We start from the raw sequence: 26,114 nt of genomic DNA, 5'->3' as shown, positions 1-26,114 counted from the left end.
AAATGGACCATAAATATGAAAAATGCTCAACCTGCAGCACTATTCACAATAGCAAAGACATGGAATCAGCCTCAGTGCCCGTCAGTGGTGGGCTGGATACAGAAAATGTGGTATGTATGCACCATGGAATACTATGCAGCCATAAAAAAGAACAAGATCATGTCCTTTGCAGGAATGTGGATGGAGCTAGAGGCTATTATCCTTAGCAAACTAATACAAGAACAGAAAACCAAATACTGTATATTCTCACTTAGAAGTGGGAGCCAAACGATGAGAAGTCATGGACACAAAGGGACCAACAGACACTGGGGCTTCCTTGAGGGAGGAGGGAGAGGAGCAGAAAAAACTATTGTGTACTAAGCTTAGTACCTGGGTGATGAAATCATCTGTACAACAAACCCCTGTGACATGAGTTTACCAATATAACAACCCTGCACATGTGCCCCCGAACCTAAAGTAAAAGTTAAACAAAAATCTCAACTTCAAGAAGCAGGGAAAATGCAAATTAAAACCTGGTTGAGGCCAGGTGCAGTAGCTCGCGCCTGTAATCCCAGCACTTTGGGAAGCCGGGGCGGGCGGATCACCTGAGGTGAGGAGTTCGAGACCAGCCTGGCCAATATGGTGAAACCCCGTCTCTGCTAAAAATACAAAAATTAGCTGGACATGGTGGCGCACACCTGTAATCCCACGTACTCGAGAAGCTGAGGTAAAAGAATCTCTTGAACCCGGCAGGTGGAGGTTGCAGTGAGCCGAGCTCTCACCATCGCTCTCCAACCTGAGAAACAGAGCAAGACTGTCTCTCAAAAACAAACAAACAAACACACAAGCACACAAGCCATGGTGAGCCACAAGCACATCCCAACTGATGGGTAAAACTTTAAAAGTCTGCAGTACCAAGTGTTGAGAAGATACAAAGCAAGGGGCCTCAGGCCACTGCTGATGGTGGAAGCGGGGCCACCACATGGGGAGTGGTGTGGCCATCCATCTGCACATGCCTCAGCCCGGCACCCCTGCTCCCAGGAGCAGTTCCTGCCCACGGGCACAGGGATACACAACACGTGTGTGCACACGCACACAAATGAATTTACAGTAGCTGATTTTCATAATCGTCCCAGACTGGGAACGAGTCCAATGCCCATTCTCACAGCATCCATAAGCAAAGACTGGCATTCGCACGCACAGCTGCCTGCGGCAAGGCAAGGGCGGGGCCCGGAGCAGCAGTCATGACAACCCCCGCCCGTGATTCAGCTCTGCCAATCTCAGACAAAGCCAGGCTGCATTGCTTGATGATGTCAAATTGGCACTAAAATGGTAAAGAAACCCCAAGTGTGATGAACATAAAACTCAAGATTGATTACTCTGTGGAGAGGGAGGGGACAGGTGAGAGCACAGCCTGCTCCTAGGGACAGAGGAAGCTGGTCAGAGGAGGGTGGAGAAGGAAGGAGCCGCATGGACAGACCTGGCAATGAGCGGGGAACACAGCAGGGTGAGAGCTGGGCTCTGCACCCCAATCCCCAGCTGCCCCAAGCCCTGCCTGTGCACGCCTGTGCCCACACACCCAGCATCCTCATGCCTAGTTCCTGTTTCTCACGCTCCCTGGACCTGTTGCTTAAGTGATTCTAAGTGGTACCTCCCATTATCACCGAAAACAAACACGTGAAAGGACTTTTTTAAGCTGTTAATTCGATAAGCACACTGAGAGTCATAAACACAAATGATGTTTTGTGGATGGCCACACCACTTTCCATGTGGTGGCCCCGCTTCCACCATCAGCAGTGGCCTGAGGCCCCTTGCTTTGTATCTTCTCAACACTTGGTACTGCAGACTACACAAAAGCTTTAATGCTGGAGGTAGGACACACGAATGGCAAAGGTAGTGTCAGAGTTTTCAGGTGACCCTGAGGGCTCCGGCCTCTATGAGAGAGCTGAGTGTGCCAGGAGGGATCCATGTTTACCCCGCCCTCTGGACAGCAGCTCCCCATGGTGGGTGGCAGGGGGGCGGGGGGCTGCTCTGCTCTGGGGCTCTGGACACCATGCCCTCAGGCCTCATGCGGCAAGGTCATGGGTCACCGAGTGGATCCAGGTCCTAGGGCCTTGCCCACGACCGCCTCCACGTACCTGGTCTACACGCAGCCCAGCCGCACGAAGATTATCCAGAAAAGTCTCCCGCCAGGTCCTGTGTGTGTCTGTTCTGTCCCGGGAGGCACTGTTCTGCTGCCAGTCTAGCTTCAGGTCCTCCTCCAAAACAAGGACAAAGTCTGCTAGGAACCAACAGGGACAGAGGCAGAAGCCTGGCTAAGTGGCAGTGGCTGGCCCGGGGAAGGGCTGCCAGCATCCTAGCTGGGATGCAATGGGGAGCCAGGCACTTGGACACTCGGGGCCAGTTCCTTCCCGGTCCCCTCTCTGATCCCAGCCAGGGCTAGGACTCAGGGAGCACTTCCAGGTTCCAGGAAAGCCCTGCATTGGCCTGAGTGGGGAACGGAGGCCTGGAGAGGAGTTGGGTGTGGCCCTCTGAGATCCCTGCAGGGTAAGTCCCAAACTCCTAAAGGGGTCTTTAAGGACTTCAGGTGCAAGGCACTGTCAGACTTCCCTTCCTGCCACAGAGAATCATCAACGCTGGAGAAAGTTTCTGAAGCCCCTGATTTTCTGGCATGAGACAGCAATGGATGCTGGGCTCAGGCCCTCAAGAGAAGAGGAGCGTGTGAGGTGAGCCTTCCCTTCACTTCTTCCTGGGGGCCTTTCCCAAACCACAGGCAGGGCAATAGAGCCCAAGCAGAGGCGTTGGTGGGCGAAGCGAATGGGCGTCTGAATTAGGTGCTGCTAAGGGGGCTGGAGCTTGGGAAGAAGACGGAGCCACCGGGTCTGTGAGAAAGTCCCCCAGGCCCTTGGAGCACCAAGCTATTCACACACAGGCAGCTGCTGGAGGCCAATGGCTGACAAAGATTCCAGAGGATACACAGGGCTGGGGAATCTGAGCTCCAGCTGGAACACCCTGGTCATCCAGCAGAGACTCGCAGGCCATACCCAAGGAGTGAGGACGATGGAGTCCCCCCTTATCTGCAGGGGATACATTCCAAGACCCCAGTGGATGCCTGAAACTGTGCAGAGTACCAAACCTGTATGTACTGTCTTTCCCTATCCCTACCTATAATATGTACCTACCTATGATGTACCTATGATAACCTTCCTACGGTGAAAGTTAATTTATGAATTAGGTAAAGTAAGAGATGAAAATAACTAATAATAAAATAGAATTATAACAGAATACTGTAGTAAAAGTTATGTGAATGTGAGCATTCTGTCTGTCTCCTTTTTAATATCTTATTGTGGCTGGACTTGGTGGCTCACACCTGTAATCCCAGCACTTTGGGAGGCTGAGGCAGCTGGATCACCTGAGGTCAGCAATTCAAGACCAGCCTGGCCAACATGGTGAAACCGTGTCTCTACTAAAAATAGAAAAATCAGCCAGGCGTGGTGGCAGGTGCTTGTAATCCCAGCTATTCAGGGGGGTGGCGGGGGGAGGGGGTGAGGGGGGGCAGGTAAGGCAGGAGAATCACTTGAACCTGGGAGGTGGAGGTTGCAGTGAGCCAAGATCACACCACGGCACTCTAGCCTGGGTGACAAAGTGAGACTCCATCGCCAAAAAAAGAAAAAAAAAGAGGCCGGGCATGGTGGGTCACGCCTGTAATCTCAGCAGTTTTGGGAGGCTGAGGTGGGCGGATCACGAGGTTAGGAGATCGAGACCATCCTGGCTAACACAGTGAAACCCCGTCTCTACTAAAAATACAAAAAATTAGCCGGACATGGCGGCGGGCACCTGTAGTCCCAGCTACTCGGGAGGCTGAGGCAGGAGAATGGCGTGAACTCAGGAGGTGGAGCTTGCAGTGAGCTGAGAACACGCCACTGCACTCCAGCCTGGGCAAGAGATCGAGACTCCATCTTAAAAAAAAAAAAAGGGAAATAAGTCATTTCTATACACCTATGACACAGGCAGTGAAATTTTCCAAGTAATGCTATTTGGAATACATCTACTAAAAGATAGGAAAGATCTCATAAAAGCAGCAAAAAAGAAATTAAAGGCCAGGTGCTGTGGCTCACGCCTGTAATCCTAGCACTTTGGGAGGCCAAGGCGGGCAGATCACCTGAAGTCAGGAGTTTGAGAAGTCAGCCTGATCAACTTGAAGAAACCACGTCTCTACTAAAAATACAAAATTAGCCGGGTGTGGTGGCAGGTGCTTGTAATCCCAGCTACTCAGGAGGCTGAGGCTAGAGATCACTTGAACCTGGGAGGCAGAGGTTGCAGTGAGCCAAGATCGTGCCACTGCACTCCAACCTGGGCAACAAGAGCGAAACTCTGTCTCAAAAAAAAAAAAAAGAAAAGAAAAAGAAAAGAAAAAAAGGAAAAAAAAAGAAAAAGAAATTAAAGTAGACCTATATAAATGGAGGAAAATACCACATTCATGGAGTGAAAGACTCACTTTCTAAATATGGGAAATAATACATCAGACACACCTTAATCCCGTTGAAACAAAACAGAACACACAAAACTGACAAAGCGTTAACAATACCAGGCCAAATGGATCTTAAGACACAAAGCATGATTATGGGTAGACAATTTTCTAGGCCAATTAATACTGATAAAAGGCATGATTTTCTCAGAGGATAGAATATATTCTACCTTTATATGAAAGTTTAAAATGATTGTATCAGCCGGGCGCGGTGGCTCACGCCTGTAATCCCAGCATTTTGGGAGGCTGAGGCGGGCGGATCACAAGGTCAAGAGATCGAGACCATCCTGGCTAACATGGTGAAACCCCATCTCTACTAAAAATACAAAAAATAAGCCGGGCGCGGGGGCGGGCGCCTGTAGTCCAGCTACTCGGGAGGCTGAGGCAGGAGAATGGCGTGAACCTGGGAGGCGGAACTTTCAGTGAGCCGAGATTGCGCCACTGCACTCCAGCCTGGGGCACAGAGCGAGACTCCGTCTCAAAAAAAAAAAAAAAAAAAAAAAAGATTGTATCTTGGGAGGTGCCAGTCTTGGAATGAAGGGTGGGGAGCTTCTGGTAGGAGGAGATGTGGTCTGAGGGCCTGGTGGGGTTGGGAGGGAGGGGTGGGCCCATGGCCACACATGCAGCTTCGAGGATGACTTAAGCCTCACACACACACAGGGGGCGTGTGGAGGATTCTGAGAAAATAAGGGCTGTCTACGTTTTGAAAAAACCATCTTAGGCCGGGCGTGGTGGCTCACGCTTATAATCCCAGCACTTTGGGAGGTTGAGACAGGTGGATCACCTGAGGTCAGGAGTTCAAGACCTGCCTGACCAAAATGGCAAAACCCTGTCTCTACTAAAAACACAAAAATTAGCCGGGTGTGGTGGTGCGCACCTGTAGTCCCAGCTACTCAGGAGGCTGAGGCAGGAGAATAGCTTGAACCCAGGGGGCGAAGCTTGCAGGGAGCCGAGATCGCACCACTGCACTCCAGCCTGGGTGACAAAGCGAGACTCCGTCCCAAAAAAACAAAAACATAAATGAAAACAAACAAACAAAACCCAAACAAACAAAAAACCATCTTAACCACATTTCAGTGTCCAGGTCATTGGTACTAAGGACACTGACGTTCTTCTGCGCCATCACCACCATCCATCTCCACTGAACCCCTACACCCATGAAGCACCAACTCCCCCTCCCCTCCCCAGCCCCAGCCCCGGCACCCACCAGTCTACCTTCTCTATGAATTTGACTCTCTGGGGACCTCATATAAGTGGAATCACATTTGTCCTTTTGCGACTGGCTGATTTCACGTAGCGTCATGTCCTCAAGGCTCATCCCCGTTGCAGCCTGTGTCAGCATTTCCTGCCTTTTTATGGCTGAATAAATCAGTTGGATTGAAGTACCACATTTTGCTTACCTAGTCGTCTGTAGGTGGACACGTGGATGGCTTCCACCCTGATACGGGCTGAACTAAGTTTCCCCAAAATGTGTATATCAGAGCCCCACCCCTCAGTCCTCAGAATGAAACTGTATTTGGAGATTAGGTCATTAAAGACCCATGATGGCTATTAGGGTGGGCCCTAATCCATCACAGCTGGTGTCCTTACAAGAGGAAGAGACCCCGGGGGTGTGAGGACACAGGGAGAAGGCGCGTCTGCAACAGCCAAAGAGAGGCCTCCAAGCCACCAGCCCTGCCTCCCCCTCACCTCGGACTTCAGCCCCCAGAGCGTGAGAAAGGAAAGTTCTGCCATCTAAGCCCCGCAGGTTGTGGTACTTTTTTTTTCTTGGAGCTGGAGTTTCGCTCTTGTTGCCCAGGCTGGAGCACAATGGCATGACCTCGGTTCACTGTGACCTCCGCCTCTTGGGTTCAAGCGATTCTCCTGCCTCAGCCTCCCGAGTAGCTAGGATTACAGGCATGTACCACCACGCCTGGCTAATTTTGTAGTTTTAGTAGAGACAGGGTTTCTCCATGTTGATAGGGCTGGTCTCAAACTCCCGATCTCAGGTGATCCACCTGCCTCGGCCTCCCAAGGTGCTGGGATTACAGGCGTGAGCCACTGTGCCTGGCCCAGGCTGTGGTACTTCTTATGACAGTCCCAGCAGACGAATGCACGCCTTCCAGCTACAGTGAATGATGCTGCGGCTCTACAGGCATCTCCCCGGGGCCCACATCCCATGCTTGTGGGTCTCATCCAGGGAGGACGTGCTGGCTCTTACGGGAACTCTGCTGAATTCTCTGAGAAACTGCTGTTTTCCTTAGTTTTCCAGCTGCACCATTTTACACTCCCTCCAGCAACACACAGGTGAGCCAGTTTCTGCTCATCCTCATCAACACTTGTGATTTTTTTTTTTTTTTTTTTTTTGAGACGGAGTCTCGCTCTGTCGCCCAGGCTGGAGTGCAGTGGCGCCATCTCAGCTCACTGCAAGCTCCGCCTCCCGGGTTCACGCCATTCTCCCGCCTCAGCCTCCCGAGTAGCTGGGACTAAAGGCACCCACCACCATACCCAGCTAATTTTTTGTATTTTTAGTAGAGACAGGGTTTCACTGTGTTAGCCAGGATGGTCTCGATCTCCTGACCTCATGATCCACCCGCCTCGGCTTCCCAAAGTGCTGGGATTACAGGCGTGAGTCACCACGCCCAGCCGATGTTTTTAAAGTAGTAGCCATCATGGTGGGAGGAGGTTAGGGTCTCTCTGGGACTCAGGGGACAGCAGGGTGGGAGGGGTGGGTGCTGGGAGCCCGGGTGGTGCTGGTGCAATCCCCTGGGAGTCGGTGGTAGCTCCGGGCAGACAGAGGCAGTGGGTTGGGGATGGATCAAACAGAGTTTGAAGGTATAAAAGGGGTGGAGTGCAAGAGATAAGAGTCAGAAATGACCTGAGTTGTGGCTGAACAGCTGGAGGATGGTAGAGGGGACAGGAGCAGGAGGGAGGGGGCCGCCCTGCCTGCTCTCCAGAGCCCTCCTGGCCCCACCCCATCAGTAGGGAGCCCCCTTTCCTGCTGTTCTTCCTGCTGTGGTTTGCTCACCCTGAGGCCCTCACCCCAATGCTCCATCCCCAAGCAACTGGCCCCAGAGCGTCCTGGTTACTGAGGAGGCCATCCCCGGCCTGCTGCCCCTGGGGGCACTCCAGTGGTGTCCCCACCCTCAGGACCAACACGGGTGTGGTACAGATGCTGGGAGGGGCTCACCAATCCGGGACTCGGCAGGGCTCCCAGCTCCAGCTCTGCAGGCGGCCGCTTGCTGTCCACCTGGCTGGAAGGCACGGAGGATGGAGAAGCATATCAGCATCTGCCCACGATGACTACTCCCACCCACCCCCCCCTGCAGCCGTCCTCGCCTCCAACCCGTCCCTGCCCTGCCCCAGAACACTCAGGACCACAGAACAGTGTGTGGTGGGTGGGTAGGGGTGGAGGTTGGGGGGGGAAGCCCCAGGACGCACAGGTGCGGGGAGTGGCAGGCAGGGCCAGAGGGCACCACCAGCCCCCGGCCTCCAGCCGGCTCCCCTCCTCCTCAGGCCAGGCCCATGGCAAGGGTCAGGTTGGCGGGAAGCATGGCCAGGACCAGGCGTGCCTGCCCTGCTGGCCTCCAGGGGCAGAGGGGAGCCGGACTGCTCCCAAAGTGGCCCTGAGGACAGAGGTGGCCATGGCGACCGAGAGTGTCTAGATGCTCCAGGTGAGAGGCCCTGCGCTCTCCCTGGAGGCTCATCTCAGCTGTGCTTGGGGCAGCAGGAAGGGGCCCAATCTCCACCCGTAGGCTGCTGGGGCAGATGTGTGGCCCAGAAGAACCAGGAAGAGGGCCCTCCACGGCCAGGGCCACCAGCATGGCCTTGAAGGCCCGGGACTCAGCCTCTCCCCACAGGCTGACAGAGCATCCATGGCCTCCTAGTGACGAGGTGGAGCCCTACAGATGGACCTGGGTGCTGCCGTGGCCCTGCACTGACTGGGACTGGCCCCACAGGGAGGGCCCTGCCCTGGTCTTGCCTTTGCCTGGCCGGGCCCCCCTTACCCTCCTGGGGCTCCTGTCTGAACACCAGTGGGTTCTGCTCAGTTCTCCGCAGCCAGGCCGGGCCAGGCGGGCAGGATCTGACTGTGTGTTGAGGACAGGGTGTCGAGGGCTTGGGGGTTGCCAGCGGATGCAAGGGAAACACAGTGATGCCCATCCACCCCCAAAGGCTCTAGGCCCAGGGTGGGGACATAGACCCAGGCAGCGGAGGACCTCCCAAGTCGCACCACGGTCTCCTGGGCGCTGCGTTACCTCCGAGGTGTGGGCTGTGCTCCCGTAAGGGCCCCTATTCTCTGCCTCAGGGGGGCTCACATTGATCAGGACGGTGCTGTCCTCTTCCTGGGCCCGCCGCCGCAGCATCCTGCTCCTGCACCCGCCAAGGTTGGGTGGGGACGGGGGTCAGAGAGGAGATGCGTGAGACCCCCTCCTGGAGCCACCACACTGCCTGCAGTGAGCTCACTTTACAGACTTGACTCAGAGTAGAATGGGGCTGTGCAGGCCCGGCAGACTCCTGGCCATGAGCACATGGAGAACCTCCTAGCCAGTCACTAGTTCCAGGAAGAAACCAGTGCTGGGGAGGGAGTGTCTGGCAGGCCCGGCACAGCAGGCGTCTGTCCGTCTGTCCATCCAGTGAGTGCCCGTGTCCCCCAGTCCTGAATACCGTCCACTCTGCCTGGGTACTCAGTGGAGCCTGAGAAGGCCCAGAAAGGTGGGCCTGGGGTACAGACAACCCTCCCTCTCTTATCTGTAGGGTGGAGCTATGTGAGCCAGGGACAGGCAACCCCTCAAGTCGCCTGCCTTCGCTCATGGCCTGAGGACCCAATGCCAGGACCCCGAGGCCCTGAGCTCCCCAGCAAGATGGGCCTGATGGAGCCCGGCCTCACTCCTCTTGGGGGTCCCAGCTTCCTCCCGCACCTTAGCCCCAGGGGTCTCTCTGTGGGAGGACAGGTGCTGTGGCTCCCAGTCTCGGGCTGGCAAAACGGGGCCAAGAGCATGACATCTGTGGCCCTGGAGGGAGGGGTTTCGAGCTGGGGCTGGCGTTTTGAGCTGCGATGATGACCGGAGGGTGTGACCGTGGAGGCACCACAGGAGGTCGGAGTGGGTGACCTTCTAGTCCTACCCTTCACTTTGGATTAGCAGAGGCCCAGAGAGACAGAGACTGAGCGCGGACCCCCTGCGCCTGCCTGCACCTGAAGCCCAAGCCAGGTCTCAGTGTTAGGACTCAGCCCCGGCCCCAGGCTGGGAGCCTCACTACGGACCGAGGGGTGTTCCTGGAGGAAAGTCCCCGAGGAGTTTCGGCCACCCATCAGCCCCCCGTGCCCCCCATCCCGCTGTGGTGGGCAGGGGGGCCCCTCCTCAGAGCTCTCTGCAGAAAGAATGGGGGATGCCCCCACCCCAACGAAGGGACCTGCTCCATGGGGGAGTCCCTGGGCAGGCAGGAAACCAACCCTGGGTGTGCCCTGTCCAGAGCCGCACTGAGCGTGTGTCCCTCCTTGTGCCCCAAGGGGCTCTGGGGACCAGGGCGGGCCCTGGCACTGCCTCCCCACAGGCCAGGGTGTGTGGAGGTCCTGGTGGGCTGGGGTGCCACCCTGCCTCCCTAGAGTCCAACGCTCCACCTTCTCCCCGTGGCCCGCACGTCTAGGCTGGGTCCTCACCTGGCACAGTGGCTTCCAGAAGAGGCCTCGGAGGTCATAGCCCACCTCTCAGCGTGAGCCTGGTCTTGGCAGTAGAGTCCGGGCACCACTACAGGACAGAGGGTGGGGAGGGGCGGCCCTTGGAGCCCCGCCCAGGCAGTGGCAGCCACTCGCATGCCCTCTCCTTGCCTGCAAGTGGGCCGGGAAGCAGGCAGGGGAGGGGCCCAGCACAGCTGGCCAGGGAAAGGCTTCCTGGCTCCTGGAGCAGGATCTATCTTTGTTTAAAAAGGGGGTGTGGGGCTCAGAGCTGCAAACAGAGGCAGCCCACTCGGCTGGGCTTTCACACACCCGCATGCAAATGCTGCCGCCCTCCTGGGATCCTTATTTGCTTAGAGATTTCAGGGCTGGCATCAGCTGTCATAACTGCTGCCTTGGAGGGTCACGGGGAGGTGGGATTCCACAGGAACAGCCAGCCACAGGTGCCACCTCTGCTGCAAGCCCCGCCAGGCAGCCTAGCAAGCTGTGTTTACATGGGGGGAAACTGAGGCTCCTTGAGGTTACGCAGCATGTGCTGAGTGGTGGGCCAGGGTTTCACCTGGGGGCTGGGGAGATTGGTAGACCCAGGTCACAGTGCTGGCTCTGCTAATGCCTGAGGGGTGACCTCAGGCACATCCCATGCCCAGGGCCCCATCTGCAAAAGGACAGCAGGGGTCCTAGCTGTCCTCGCATCCTCTCTGCCCTCCTTCTCCTCCTTCTCCTTCTCCCTCCTCCTCCTATCCTTTCTCTCCACCTTCCCCCTCTTCCTTCTCCTCCTATCATTTCTCCCCCCTACTCCTCCTTCTCCTCCTCCTATCCTTTCTCCCCATTCTCCCTCCTCCTATCGTTTCTCCCCCCTCCTCCCCCACCCACTTCTCCCTCTCCTCTTCCTTCTCCTGCTATCCTTTCTCCCTGCTCCTCCTCTTCCCCTCTCCCTCCCTCTCCCCCTTTCCTCCTGGGTGCCCGGCAGGGTCTGAGAACCTACCACTCATGCTTCCTGCCCTCCCCCCACAACTCCACTGGGAAGCCCCAAGCCCAGTTTGCTGTTCCAGGTGCCCCCTTCCTCCTGTTGAAATCCCTCCAGGCGGACCCTCATCCTGGCTGCAGCTCTCCCCTATACCTATGCCCCTCTGTGCTTGGCACCTCCCAGGGAGCCCTGTTCTTGGACCTGTGCTGTGCCTTGGAACAGCGGGAAGGCCCTGCAGGCCGGATTCCGTCAGGACCAGCAGAGCCTGGGCGGCGGGACCTTGGGGCTCCGGACCTCAGGGCATCTGCATGAGAGGTCTCTGCTGTGGCCAAGCTCGGCCTGCAGGCGCCTGAGATGGATCCCTGGACAAGGGCTGGACTGGGGAAGTGCTCCAGAAACCAGGAAAGGAGTTGGGAGGCAGGAGGGGAGGGAGGATGGGCGGGGCACCATCTCCCCAAGGCCTGTGGAGGGCGGCCTCTGCCTGCCATGGGCACTCTGCAGGGGAGGCAAGGCTCAGCGTTTCCTCACCTGGATGCAGCTGTGGGCTCTCACTCTGCTCAGTCACTGCCGAGGTCCCTCCCAGAAGATGTGCCACCTCCCAGGAGCTCCTGGCTCTCTGCTCCTGGTAACAAAGTGGCTCTGGTGGCCTCAGGGCTGTCTACTCAAGAGCTGCAGGACCGGCTGCTGGAGGTGACCACACCCCAGCGGGAGCCCTCTGAGGGACATGTGCACACATAGCACCTGAAGGGGTTTGGCCCGGGAAATGTCTTTCCGTTTTCACTTCAGACAACTCTGTTTGGGTGGGTGGTTTTTCAAGCTGTGTTACTTTTGAAGGAAAGGAAGGAAGGGAGGGAGGCAGAAAAGCCGGGACAACCAGCACAGGGGGCTCGCCGGGTTCCAGGCAGTGGAAGAGCCCAGGCCCAGAATCTACTGCACCATCTTTCTTTGGCTGTAACTTTTTATACCAATCTTGGTAACATTTACAGACATATTTAGGGGTGTAGTTAGTAGAGGTGGAAGTAGTGGTGGTCAGGAGCCCGCACTCAAGTTCAGCGCTCCTTCTGAGGCTGGAGGCACGTGCAGGGCTCCCTCCGCGAGGACCCTGGCACTGCGCCCTGGCCACATGCGAGCCCTGCTGGATGGACAGTGGCTGGGTCGCAGGGGACGGACTCTTGGATGCCTGCACTGCCCGCTTTCTAACCTTCCTATCTGCAGGTGCAGCCAGCACCCCAGCTGCCTGTGAACGGCGGCTCCACACAGGCCACTGGCCCCTGGTCTCTGAGTGGCCCACTCCGGCCCTTGGCCTGCGTTTCCGTCAGGATTCCTGTCTCCTTTATTTGATGTGTGGGAGTTCTAAATAGTAAGCCTTGCCAATTTTAAAGGCTGCAAACACCTTCTCTTAATCTACTGTTGCCATTATTCATGCATTATTCATTATTTTTGTTCTATGTAAAATTTTATGTAAACAAACCCATCAAAATCTTGTCTTACAGTTGTGCTTGTGGAGTTTTTTTTGTTTGCTTTTTTTTCGAGATAAGAGTCTTGCTCTGTTGCCCAGGCTGGAGTGCAATGGCACAATCTCGGCTTACTGCAACCTCCACCTCCTGGGTTCAAGCAATTCTCTTGCATCAGCCTCGAGTAGCTGGGATTACAGGCGCCCGCCATCACACCCGGCTAATTTTTTGTATTTTTAGCAGAGACGGGGTTTCACCATGTTGGCCAGGCTGGTCTTGAACTCCTGACCTTGTGATCTGCCCACCTTGGCCTCCCAAAGTGCTGGGATTACAGGCGTGAGCCACGGCACCTGGCCTTGGGGAGTTTTAAGCTCTTCTCCACTGCTAGCTCACATACCCACCTTTCCACATTCTTTTTTCTTTTTTTCTGGGGTGTGAGACAGGGTCTGTCTGTTGCCCAGGCTGGAGTGCTAGTGGCGAGATCTCGGCTCACTGCAAACTCTCCCTCCCAGGTTCAAGCGATTCTGCCACCTTAGCCTCTCGAGTAGCTGGGACTACAGGTGGCTGCCACCACGCCCAGCTAAGTTTTGCTTTTTTTTAAAGTAGAGACAGGTTTTCACCATGTTATCCAGGCTGGTCTTGAACTCCTGAGGTCAAGCAATCCACCCGCCTTGACCTCCAAAAGTGCTACAATTACAGGCACGAGCCACCACGCCCAGCCTCCCATATTATTTTCTACTAATTTTCTGTTTTACCACTGCATAGGAATCACCAATCACTCTGGAGCCCACCCTGAGTGTGATGCCAGGGAGGGGCAGTGTTCATTTTTCCACATAGCACACTTTGCCAACACCACGAGGACACTGTCCACCCCTCCCAAACCCCGGGACACTTTTCCCAGTCCCCGATTCCCCCGGGTCCCTGCTGAGGTGTCCCTGTCTTGACACTTTTCCCAGCCCCCGAGTCCCCAGCCCCGCTGAGGTTTTCCCAGTCCCCGAGTCCCCGAGTCCCCTGGGTCGCTGTCTTGGTGCTGTTAGGTCACGCCTCCCCCACACTCTCACTGTGGGTTTGCAGCACTCAGGATCTGGTAGGAAAGCGTCTCTCCCAGCTCTTTTTCAAAATGAATTGAACCACAATGTTGACTTTTTTCTTCCATATCAATTTTAGAATTTGTCGGGCGCAGTGGCTCACACCTATAATCCCAGCTCTTAGGGAGGCAGAGATGGAAGGATAGCTTGAACCTAGGAGTTTGAGACTTGCCTGGGCAATACAGCAAGACCCTGGTTGCCAAAAAAAGAAAAATAAAAAGCTGGGCGCAGTGGTTCACGCCTGTCATCCCAGCACTCTGGGAGGTAGAGGTGGGTGGATCACGACGTCAAGGGATTGAGACCATCCTGGCCAACATGGCAAAATCCTGTCTCTACTAAAAATACAAAAATTAGCTGGGCATAGTGGCGCACGCCTGTAGTCCCAGCTACTCTGGAGACTGAGGCAGGAGAATCGCTTGAGCCCGGGAGGCGGAGTTTGCAGTGAGCATAGATTGCACCACTGCACTCCAGCCTGGCGACAGAGCAAGACTGTGTCTCAGAAAAAAAAAAAAAAAAGGAAAAAAATGTAAATTTTAGAATTTAATGTGTCTCAAAAAATCAAATGGCAGCTGGGCGCGGTGGCTCACCCCTGTAATTCCAGCATTTTGGGAGGCCGAGGGCAGATCACCTGAGGTCAGGAGTTTGGGACCAGCCTGGCCAACATGGCAAAACCCCATCTCCACTAAATATACAAAAATCAACCGGGTGTGGTGGCGGGTGCCTATAATCCCAGCTACTAGGGAGGGTGAGGCAGGAGAATCACTTGAACCCGGGAGGTGGAGGTTGCAGTGAACCGAGATTGCGCCATTGCACTCCAGCCTGGGTGACAGAGTGAGACTCCTTAAAAAAAAAAAAAAAAGGCATTTTGATTAGGATTGTGCTGGATTTAGCATACCTTTTCTCACTGCTTCCACATTTTTTGTATGTTTGTAAAAATGTCTGTTAAAGAACAGATGGCTGGGTATTAATTTGGGGCCTTTTAAAATTTTTTTTTTTTTTTTGAGACAGGGTCTCCGTCTGTCACCCAGGCTGGAGTGGGTACAATCGTGGCTCACTACAGCCTCCACCACACTGGACAGTACGGTTCTAGAGTCCTGGTTCCTCAAGTAGACGGTTCTAGAGTCTGGAGTCCTGGAGGCAGAAGGGACCTTGGCGACCACATGATGTGGCCCTCATTCTGTGAGAGGAGAAATCTGAGACCCTGGGAGGTGACGATGCCCTGGTAGCATTAAATCCAGACCTCGGGTGTCTGTCAATGTACATTTTATATTAAAAAAGCCAAAATAACAATGGGGTGAGAACAGGAGGCCACTACACAAGTGGCCAAGGGTTCAGATCCTTGGAGGCCATCTTTGGAGAGGCTCAGTGGGGCTCGCATCCTGGCGCAGCACAGCACCGCCGGGACACGGGCCGCCCTCCCCACACCTGAGCCTTCACTCACAGGCAAGGGCTGTGGCGAGAACTGACAGGCACACGTGAAAGCAGTCAGCCCTGCCCGGCACTCTTTGAAGGAGAGCTCTAAGGAACACAAGCACACAGGGCTGAGTTAGCTTTTACCCATGTTTTTTTAACTTACCTAATTTTAAAAAAATTAGCATTGTCTGGTTTAAAAGACTAAAAAACCTCAGTTGTTGCAGGTCAGGACTGCCTGAACCCTGCACACCAGGACTAGCGCCAGCTGGGCCAGCCCCTGAATGCCACTCGGACAGCACGTGAATACCCGTAAAGCACTCTCAGGCCCTGTTTCACACAACCCAGGTGGGGACCGTGACCGCCTTCTGAGAGAAGGAAACAGAAAGGAATTTCTAGTGAATGAACGCAACGTGTCTTATGTGCTCTCTGTGGCTACAATAACTGTCCACAATCACCCAGGAGGACCGTGTGGCAAGGTTTAATTGCAATGGCATCTGAAAATGGCGCGTGGCATTGCGCGTCAGCTATCCTCAGTGCCTTTATTGCCATTGGGTTTTTGACTGTTGATATAGTGACGACCTCAGGAGCAACAGGTGGGTTAAAAAACCATGGCCGGGCAGTTCTTCCGAGGAGAGGGACCATAGGAGGAGCAAGGAGGACTCAGAACCTGACGAACGTGGCGTCAATCTGCCGCACGGAGGGGAGGGCGAGCATGACCTTTCGCCGGTACTGGGGGTCCTTCTGCAGGGGGTTCCGCTCCAGGTACACCGTCTCCAGGCTCCTGGCTCCCTTCAGCTCGTCGAGGTCGCTCCAGCTCTCAAGGAGATTGTCGTTCATCTGGGGACACACATAGGAGAAAAGCCTTCAGAACCAAACAGCCCAGCCCTCACAGCCCACAGCCCTCAACTCTGGTGGGGGGCCACTAGCCACCCTCCTCCTTCCCATTCAGAAGATGGCGAGCAGGTGTGGGTCTTCCCTGGCACCTCACGGGACCTTCCATGGCCTCTTGGTGCATCCTGGCCACCTTCAGCTACATCCCAAGTGCAAGTTACCTGTCCATACCCAACCCTGGGCCAGTCACTATGGCAGGGCCAAGCCCACATTGAGGTCAGCAGAGGAAAGACAGAGCAGTCCTGGCCCCCTGCCTGCTACACTCGTCCATCGGCAAGTGTCAAAGCGAGGCGGGCTGCACTTTCTACAAACCAGTTCTCAGCCATCGTTCCCAAGGCTGCACTCGGCACTGTCACTGTGACACAGCAGACAGAGGCCACTCTACTTAAAACTCTCAACTCGTCTGTAAATTACCTCTATGGCTCTCTCCACAAGGAAGTCCCAGCTGCTGCTTTCACCCAATACCATGTGCAGGGACACAAATCGTGCGCAGGTGGGATTCAGAGGTTGAGTTGCAGGCTCAGAGCAAGCTACATTTTACCATCTTGGCCCTGCCATGCCCAGTTGGAGGGACCTGCCTTTGGCAGGAAGAGTTCTCTTGCATGTCTTTTTTTTTTTTGAGACAGAGTCTTGCTCTGCCGCCCAGGCTGGAGTGCAGTGGCGCCATCTCCAGAACAAGGGGAGCCAGTTCAGCTTCAAGGCTTGTTGGTCTGACCCTCACTTTCAATCACCCTGTGTGTAGAAATCACCTCTTCAGAGCTGCCCGGCCTCATGGCCTGCCAGGCAAACCACGGTGGCAAGAGGAGGGCACTACTCCTGAAGAGGCAGCTGGACTTGTTGTGAACCTACAACAGGCAGAGCCAGGGGCACTCATTATAGGGTGACAGACTTCGACTCCTTTTACAGAGAAGTTAGGATGAGAACTGTCCGTGTGGAATGGAACGCAAGCAGGGGTGTTCTACTCTGGGACCCACGTTGCCCTGCCCCCAGCTGCGGTCCGACTGGGGGGCCCCTGCTCTGCACAGCTCCCCTTCTCTCCAGGGCCCTGTCTTGCACACTCTAGCTGCCAGAGATGCTGATCTCTGCTTCTTCCACTCAGAAGTACCATGTTCTGCTTGGGAAGCATCCCAGGTAAGAAGTGGGGTGATCACGGGGCTCCGCTGGAACTCCCTCCTCAAAGCCTGCAGGCGCGTGCTGCCCGCTGTCCACTGCCTGAATAGAGTTGTTTCCTAGTTTTCTGTCTGTCTGTGGCAGGATGACTAGTTTGGCACCAGGTCCACTGTCATAGCCAGGCTTTCTTTAGTAACTTACCGTGTGTTAGGGGCCTCCCAGAGAGGAATATAATGTGCATCTCACAGGTTCGCCTGTTTGAGGAACCCTATTTTCTTTTTTTTTGAGATGGAGTCTCGCTCTGTCACCAGGCTGGAGTGCAATGGGGCAATCTCGGCTCACTGCAACTTCCGCCTCCCAGGTTCAAGCGATTCTCCCACCTCAGCCTCCCGGGTAGTTAGGACTACAGGCACTCGCCATCATGCTTGGCTAATTTTTGTATTTTTGTATAGATGGGGTTTCACTATGTTGGCAGCCTGGTCTTGAACTCCTGACCTCAGGTGATCCACCTGCCTCAGCCTCCCAAAGTGCTGGGATTACAGGCGTGAGCCACTGCGCCTGGCCTGAGGAACCCTATCTTCACAGAACCTCTTGTGGGTCTAGTGTGTACCAGCTTTGGGAAACCAAGATTTCCAAATCATAGAGCTTAACCCTTGAAGAGGGACTGAAACCTGCTGGGAAGAGCCGCACCACCAGGGCTGGTGCCCTGCTGCCATCCCGACTAGTGCCTCCACGGGAAGTGACGTGAGGACACATTCTTAAATGCTATTGTTACTACACTCATACCACCCCGCTGGTTGTGTGGCCAATGCAGAGCCTGCAACATTAGAATTACAGGGGAAGCCATCCACCTGCCAGGCCTGTGATTGGTCAGTAACTGGTCAAATAGAAAGAGCCCCTTAAAGCAGAGAGTCATGAAAATGATGCACACGCACGCCTTAAACCAAGCTTGTTCAACCCACGGCCTGTGGGCCGTAAATGGCCCAGGACAACTTTGAATGAGGCCCAATGCAAATGTGTAAGCTTAAAAACATTTTGAGATTTTCTTGTGATTTTTTTCGCTTGTGTGTGTGTGTGTGGTTTTTCTTTTTTTCTAGCTTATCAGTGACTGTTAGTGTATTTTATGTGTGGCCCAAGACAATTCTTCTTTTTTCCAATGTGGCCCAGGGAAGCCCAGAGATTGACCACCACTGCCTTAACCACTTTTACCTTAAAACACACAAAAAGGACATTCACTTAATAAAAGTAGCAATATTACACTGTGTGGAAGAAATAAGATTTTCTTGTAGCATAGTCTATTTAAAAAATGATTCAAAACATCTCTGGCGGTTGACTCAGGCTTTCAACTCTGGTGTGGGAGGTCTTCAAGCTGTGTCACCTCCTCTTCTTTCTCGATATGTAATGTATTTGTGTTTGTCACACACCAGATGCTTCTTGTCTCACATGTCACAGCACTTTCCAATGTCATTATTAGTCTAGATTGGCAGACCACCTTTATAAATTGCAGATTTTGTAATTTTCAATAGCACCGCCAATCTCAGAGAAGTTTCCTCCAGGACTTAGTAAACATAACACAGGGAATTTTACTCATCACTAATGGTGCATTGTAAATAATGTGTTTGATATTGGTAACTTTCAGAGATTCTTATCGTTGCATTTTTCCAAAACGGAACTAAAAATATCCACTTGTATGAGACTCTGTCTCCATAGACATTCCAGAGGCTCCTGAATCCCAGGATGGGGCAAAGATGTTACAGTCATAATGGAAAAAAGATGGCCTTATGTTTCTCTTGTCAAGTTCTGTACACCGGGGCTGTCAGGGAGCCTGGCTGGGGAGCGCGGGCACATTCCTTTCCCCCAGAGGGACCATTTCAGTCTCTTCTAATCTTGAGCACCTCCCACGTCCTTCTCACACTTTTTTTTTAAAAAACTAAAATTGACTTTTTGAAGAAGTGTCTTGTAAAGTATCCCTCATTGTCATTTAGCTTGTTCCTCCTAGCTCTTATACTACCCATAAACTCGAAGTTAGGTACGAATGCTTGGTTAGATCAGAGTAAGCATTTTTGGGAGGTATACTGCAGAGATGACTCACACTGGGGACACGGCACATCAGGTGGTCCCACAATTAGGGATCTAAGTTTTATCATGCAGATCAGCTGGTGACCCCAGATGACTCCGGGAACATGCTTGTCCTTTGCAAATAGCCAGTTCTCTGTGGCATGATCCTTGGGCATGTGTGCAAACATCCCTTCTTCAATGTCCTTCCCAGTTATCTTAGCAGCTGCTGATCCCTCGCCCGAACCAACGGCTGGGATTCTGCTAGGGAACACCTTCTTGGTTGACGTTTTTCTGGCAGACTCTCTTGGTTTTTGGAACCCAAACTTGCATTTTGTGTTTATGGGGTTTTGTATGTGTGTATTTTGTATATACATACATACGATACCTGTATTTACCTTTACTACTTTTTGGCTCATATTAGGGGAAATTTACATTAATTACCCTAAACTCAGTAACGTTTTAAATAAAAGATGGGTAGAATTCTTTTTTTTTTTTTTTTTTTTTGAGACGGAGTCTGGCTCTGTCACCCGGGCTGGAGTGCAGTGGCCGGATCTCAGCTCACTGCAAGCTCCGCCTCCCAGGTTTACGCCATTCTCCTGCCTCAGCCTCCCGAGTAGATGGGACTACAGGCGCCCGCCACCTCGCCCGGCTAGTTTTTTTTTGTATTTTTTAGTAGAGACGGGGTTTCACCGTGTTAGCCAGGATGGTCTCGATCTCCTGACCTTGTGATCCGCCCGTCTCGGCCTCCCAAAGTGCTGGGATTACAGGCTTGAGCCATTGCGCCCGGCCAAGATGGGTAGAATTCTTAAGATACATTTCATATGTAATCCCAGCACTTTGGGAGGCCGAGGCGGGCGGATCACAAGGTCAGGATATCGAGACCATCCTGGCTAACACAGTGAAATCCCGTCTCTACTAAAAATACAAAAAATTAGCCAGGTGTGGTGGCGGGCGCCTGTAGTCCCAGCTGCTTGGGAGGCTGAGGCAGGAGAATGGCGTGAACCCGGGAGGCAGAGCTTGCAGTGAGCCGAGATCGCACCACTGCACTCCAGCCTGGGCAACAGAGCGAGACTCCGTCTCAAAAAAAAAAGATACATTTCATAAACAACCGGTAGAATGTAAAAATCACTTACTTTCTGAAAATTTCCATGACAGTTTAACAAAGGAGATGTGTGACACAGGCACGGCCCATCGAGAGCCATCCGTGGGGACGGTGAGACTGCCAGACACAGGCACGGCCCATCGACAGCCATCCGTGGGGATGGTGACGCTGCCAGACACAGGCATGGCCACATCGAGAGCCGTCTGTGGGGATGGTGAGGCTGCCAGCTGTCACTCCCTCATAGCAAAAGTGCCTCCAAATCCAAAGTTGACAGTAGCTTGTTTCTTAGCTGATTTTATGCATGTGTCTATTTTCTCATACACCGAATGTTAGGTAGGATTCTACTCACATTATGTATTTATCCAGTAACATATTTAAAATAGTTTCAAAATGACAAAAGCAACATTACTGCTAATACAACTATTGAGTGAAGTTCAAGGTTTCCTCAGAGTATTTCTCTCCTTAGACTCTCTCACAAAGGCCATCGACTCAGAGAACTGTTTGCAAAGTTACTTGAAAGAATTCTTTTCTTTGTGATCACAGCACCCATCTGAAATACTGTTAGGTTCTTATGTATCAGTTAATTTTCAATTTTAAGTCAAAAAATTTTAATGTGTAAAGCATTTACCTGGCTCAAAAGCCAAAATTCTATAAAAAGGTATATTCAGAGAAGTCTCATTCTTTCCCTATCCTGTCCACCTCACCATGTCTTCATGCCCCAAAGGTAACTCGTTATACTGGTTTATGTTTCTAGTGCTTCTCTGCAAAAATAAGGAAATACATATATGTTTTTATTAATATGTTTATCCATCATTATCTGTATATAATTAATCTATTGAATCGATGGCAGGCAGTATACTATGGACTGGGAATTTGTCCATTCTGGCTTTTGTGAGCAGTAGTAATGCATGGTGAAGAGGAAGCCATGGAGACAGCTCCCAGCCCAGCTGCTGCCTTCTTCCTGTGGAATCAGCCCTGGCCGACCATGCTGGGCTTCACTGCCTCTGTCTTTCCTCTGGAAACTCAGTGAGCCTGCCTCTCCCTTAGGTGATCTGCTCGCTCTCCCTTGACTTTCTCTTGAGCTCATTCCCTTCTTTCTGTCTCTGCTGCCACTGCCTCCATCCAAGTCTGCACGCCCTGTAGTGACAGCTCTGGAGGGCCCTGGTTCAGCTGGCCCTTTACGGGCTCTGGTCAGCTACAGGACTCAACATCCTGCACAGCCCTTTACGGTCTCAATTCAGCTTTCATTTGAAAACAAATGCAAAACACATCTGTCTTTTCCGTTGTTCCTCCTGAGAAAAGTCCTCACAGACAAAAATTGAGAAATCTATAAAAGTATAGAGAATAAACTAAAAATCATGCACAATCTCACCACACAAAGAAAACTATGTGTAATATTTTGTTACATTTTCTTCTAATTTTTTTTTGCGAACAGATATATCAAGAGAGTTGATACTGCATGTAAGTTCTTTTAGAACAGATTTTTAAAACTTTTTTTTCAATTATAAAAGAAATATGCCAGGCACAATGGCTCACGCCTATAATCCCAGCACTTTGGGAGGCCGGGGCGGGTGGATCACAAGGTCAAGATATCAAGACCAGCCTGGCCAAGATGGTGAAACCCTGCCTCTTAAATACAAAAGTTAGTTGGGCATGGTGGTGCGTGCCTGTAGTCCTAGCTACTCGGGAGGCTGAGGCAAGAGAATTGCTTGAACCCGGGAGGCGGAGGTTACAGTGAGCCGAGATCACGCCACTACATTCCAGCCTGGCAACAGAGTGAGACTCCATCTCAAAAAAAAAAAAAAAAAAAGAAATACATGCTCATTACAGAAAATTCAGAAGAACTATAGAGTATAAAAGAAAAAAGAAACCAACTACCCACAAGGGCTTCTCGTTTTGGCACATTTCCTTCCAGTGTCTTTTCTTTTTTTATTTTATTTTTTTGAGACGGAGTCTCGCTCTGTCACCCAGGCTGGAGTGCAGTGGCAAGATCTTGGCTCACTGCAAGCTCCGCCTCCTGGGTTCACACCATCTTCTGCCTCAGCCTCCCGAGTAGCTGGGACTATAGGCACCCACCACCACGCCCGGCTAATACTTCTGTATTTTTAGTAGAGATGGGGTTTCACTGTGTTAAGATGGTCTTGATCTCCTGACCTTGTGATCCGCCCGCCTCAGCCTCACAAAGTGCTGGGATTACAGGTGTGAGCCACTGTGCCCGGCCTCCTTCAAGTCTTTTCTCTGGTGTCTACGTGCATTGAATTTAAGAATAACTAGATCTCACCAAAAATATTTGGCATTTTTCTTTTTCACTAATTCTATATCATGAACATTTTCCTGTAATTAAATATCCTTTACAATCATGATTGCTTTTAAGATTTCATTTATGGTGGCATAATATGTCATCATAAGCTGGGTGCAGTGGCTCACGCCTGTAATCCCAGCACTTTGGGAGACTGAGGCGGGTCAATCACAAGGTCAGGAGTTTGAGACCAGTCTGACCAATATGGTGAAATCCCGTCTCTACTAAAAATGCAAAAATTAGCCGGGTGTGGTGGCAGGCACCTGTAGTCCCAGCTACTCAGGAGGCTGAGGTAGGAGAATTGCTTGAACCCGGGAGGCGGAAGTTGCAGTGACCTGAGATCGCGCCACTGCACTCCAGCCTGGGCAACAGTAAGACTCCATCTCAAAAAAAAAAAAAAAAAAAAAAAGTCATCATATGCCTATATCACAATTGAGTTATTCCCTAAGTTGCAGAAAAGACATAAAATATAAAACATACAATTTTAGGAGTCAATCAGGTAAATATTTTTATAGGCTTTGGATTTATAACCCTCTCTAAACTAACACCAAACACAGGACAGTGAGGGAAGACATCTATCTGCCAATGCAATAGTTATGATGACCTAAGTACCATAAAGAAAGCTGAAGATGGCAAGGCGCAGGGGCTCACGCCTGTAATCCCAACACTTTGGGAGGCCAAGGTGGGCGGATCACGAGGTCAGGAGATCGAGATCATCCTGGCTAACACAGTGAAACCCCGTCTCTACTAAAAATACAAAAATATTAGCCAGGCATGGAGGCGGGCGCCTGTAGTCCCAGCTACTTGGGAGGCTGAGGCAGGAGAAAGGCGTGAACCCGGGAGGTAGAGCTTGCAGTGAGCCGAGATCACGCCACTGCACTCCAGCCTGGGCGACAGAGTGAACAAAGTAAAGTATTTGCAACACAATGACATACTAAGGTTTAGTATCATTCGTCGATAGAATCTCCTGAAGTTAATAATAAAAGGGCAAATGCACTGGACTAAAGCTAGCAGAAAGTATCAAGAGTAAACGAAAGGAGAAAGTGGTTGAAAACAGAGGCACCAGGGTTAGACTCATCTGTAATTAAAGGAATGCAACTGAAACCTAATGAAATGGCCATCACTAGACTGAGGGGTGGAGAAAGAGGGCCCAGGCCAGGCACACATGCTGGGAGGGAGGCACACAGCCTCTTCCTGAGCAGCCCCTGCCTGTGCCCCCCACTCGTTGCAGCTCACACCCAGACAGCCTTGGGTCAGGGTGCCAAGCTGGCACAGGCTGCTTGTGCAAGGCACTGCCTACAGGAAAGCATTCTCTCAAGAGGGCCGAGGAAGCACAGCTGTGGCACAGAGCAGGCCTGCGACGTAATCCCAATGGCATCACTTGGCTTAAATGAGCGGGCAGCATCTGCCAACAGAGCATCTGAGAGGGTCCTGGGGATGCCCCTGTGCCAGCAGGGAAGTGGGCAGACGGGCTCCATGCCAGCATCAGACACCGTGAGGGTGGAAACTTTCCTGCCAAATATTTCTCCTCCCCCGGCTACTGCCTTTGGTCACTGTGATGCTGCCTTTCCCCTGGGTTACTGGGAAGAGGGTGGGGGCCCGCGCAGGGCAGCGCTTGTCTCAGTCCACCCTCCAGGCCCTGAATGTCAGCTTGAAACAAGTCCCATATGGCAGGGGCAAGATGCGCCACGTTGGTGAACTGTCTATTGCTATCCTCCACTGATTTTTCTATTAAATTGCTTTCTTTCACTTTAAAGAGCTTTTTGTATGTCGTAGAAAATAACCTTAACCTTTCAGGTGACCAATGGACTCTTTCATCATGCAAAATATATGCACTTTTTAATAAAATTAGATACATCTTTCTTTTTTCACTTCTGATTTTTATTTTTTATTTTTTTGATATGGAGTCTCACTCTGTTGCCCAGGCTGGAGTGCAGTGGCATGAGCTCGGCCCATCGCAAGCTCCACCTCCCAGGTTCACACCATTCTCCTGCCTCAGCCTCCCCAGCAGCTGGGACTACAGGTGCCCACCGCCACACCCGGCTAATTTTTTGTATCTTTAGTAGAGATGGGGTTTCATGGTGTTAGCCAGGATGGTCTCGATCTCCTGACCTTGTGATCCACCCACCTTGGCCTCCCAAAGTGATGGGATTACAGGCGTGAGCCACCACACCCGGCCACTTCTGATTTTTAAATCTTGGTTAGGAAGCTCTCCATGATATCTTTTTTTTTTTTTTTTTTTTTTGAGATGGAGTCTCGCTCTGTCACCCAGGCTGGAGTGCAGTGGCGCTATCTTGGCTCACTGCAAGCTCCACCTCCCAGGTTCACACCATTCTCCTGCCTCAGCCTCCCCAGTAGCTGCGACTACAGGATCCCACCACCCTGCCCGGTTAATTTTTTTTTTTTGTATTTTTAGTAGAGATGGGGTCTCACCATGTTAGCCAGGAGGGTCTCGATCTTCTGACCTACCGTGCCCGGCCTTTTTTTTTTTTTTTTTTTTTTTAAGATGGAGTCTAGCTCTGTTGCCAGGCTGGAGTGCAGTGGCACGATCTCAGCTCACTGCAACCTCTGCCTCCCTGGTTCAAGTGATTCCCCTGCCTCAGCCTCCCAAGTAGCGGTGACTACAGGCGTGTGCCACCACACCCAGCTAAATTTTTGTATTTTAGTAGAGACAGGGTTTCACCATGTTGGCTAGGATGGTCTCGATCTCCCGACCTTGTGATCCGCCCACCTCGGCCTCCCAAAGTGCTGGGATTACAGGCATGAGCCACTGTGCCCAGCCTTATTTTCTTTTTTTGAGATGGAGTCTCACTCTGTCGCCCACACTGGAGTGCAGTGGTGCGATCTCGGCTCACTGCAACCTCCACCTCCTGGGTTCAAGCAATTCTCCTGTCTCAGCTTCTCGAGTAGCTGGGACTACAGGTGCATGCCACCACGCCTGGCTAATTTTTGTATTTTTAGTAGAGATGGGGTTTCACCATATTGGTCAGGCCAGTCTCGAACTCCTGACCTTAGGTGATCCACCTGCCTCGGCCTCCCAAAGTGCTGGGATTACAAATGTGAGCCACCGTGCCCGGCTGCATGTGGTATTTTTAAGGCTCTAAACACCCTACAGAAAACTTGTACAAAACACAGCTATCTCAGCAGTCATGAGAGTGCCTGCTGCCATCACAGGCTGGTTGCAACTGCATTCTATAAGAGTCTTTGACAACCTGACAGATAACACTGTATATCTCGTTGTTTTAGTATATTTTAAAAATTAATGAGATATGGTCAGGCACGGTGGCTCACGCCTGTAATCCTAACACTCTGGGAAGCCGAGTCAGGTGGATCATTTGAGGCCAGGAGTTTGAGACCAGCCTGGCCAACATGGTGAAACCCCCTCTCTACTAAAAATACAAAAATTAGCCAGGAGTGGTAGTGTCAGGCACCTGTAATCCAAACTACTTAGGAGGCTGAGGCAGGAGAATCGCTTGAACCTGGGAGGCGGGGGTTGCAGTGAGCTAAGATGGTGCCTTTGCACTCTAGCCTGGGTGACAGAGCAAAGCTCTGTCTCAAAAAAAAAAAAAAGA

The 26,114-nt window shown here is 52.2% G+C and overlaps 2 protein-coding genes across 4 annotated transcripts in view; both read right to left on the bottom strand.

Moving 5' to 3' along the window:
- The window catches only part of ANO7 (anoctamin 7), a 37,169-nt gene extending 26,106 nt beyond the window's left edge, over positions 1 to 11,063 (bottom strand). The window contains exons 1-4 of one of the 2 annotated variants that reach the window (XM_073020230.1): positions 10,146 to 11,063; positions 8,743 to 8,857; positions 7,677 to 7,740; positions 1,826 to 2,257 (exon numbers count right to left, since the gene is read on the bottom strand). In XM_073020230.1, coding sequence (XP_072876331.1) covers positions 2,046 to 2,257; positions 7,677 to 7,740; positions 8,743 to 8,857; positions 10,146 to 10,300 — 546 coding nt within the window. In that variant the 5' untranslated portion in view covers positions 10,301 to 11,063 and the 3' untranslated portion in view covers positions 1,826 to 2,045. Of the gene's footprint in view, positions 1 to 1,825; positions 2,261 to 7,676; positions 7,741 to 8,742; positions 8,858 to 10,145 lie in introns of those variants that run through there. The other variant, XM_073020231.1, reaches the window with a different exon arrangement.
- A 4,481-nt stretch (positions 11,064 to 15,544) lies between these two features.
- Positions 15,545 to 26,114, bottom strand: part of PPP1R7 (protein phosphatase 1 regulatory subunit 7) — a 38,627-nt gene continuing 28,057 nt past the window's right edge. For both annotated transcript variants that reach the window (XM_073020228.1, XM_007966967.3), the window contains exon 11: positions 15,545 to 15,919. In XM_073020228.1, coding sequence (XP_072876329.1) covers positions 15,743 to 15,919 — 177 coding nt within the window. In that variant the 3' untranslated portion in view covers positions 15,545 to 15,742. The remainder of the gene's footprint in view (positions 15,920 to 26,114) is intronic.

This window comes from Chlorocebus sabaeus, chromosome 10 (assembly GCF_047675955.1).
Source record: "Chlorocebus sabaeus isolate Y175 chromosome 10, mChlSab1.0.hap1, whole genome shotgun sequence".
NCBI lineage: Eukaryota > Metazoa > Chordata > Mammalia > Primates > Cercopithecidae > Chlorocebus > Chlorocebus sabaeus.
The sequence above is the reverse complement of the archived record's forward strand: the minus strand, read 5'-3'. Positions and strand labels throughout refer to the sequence as shown.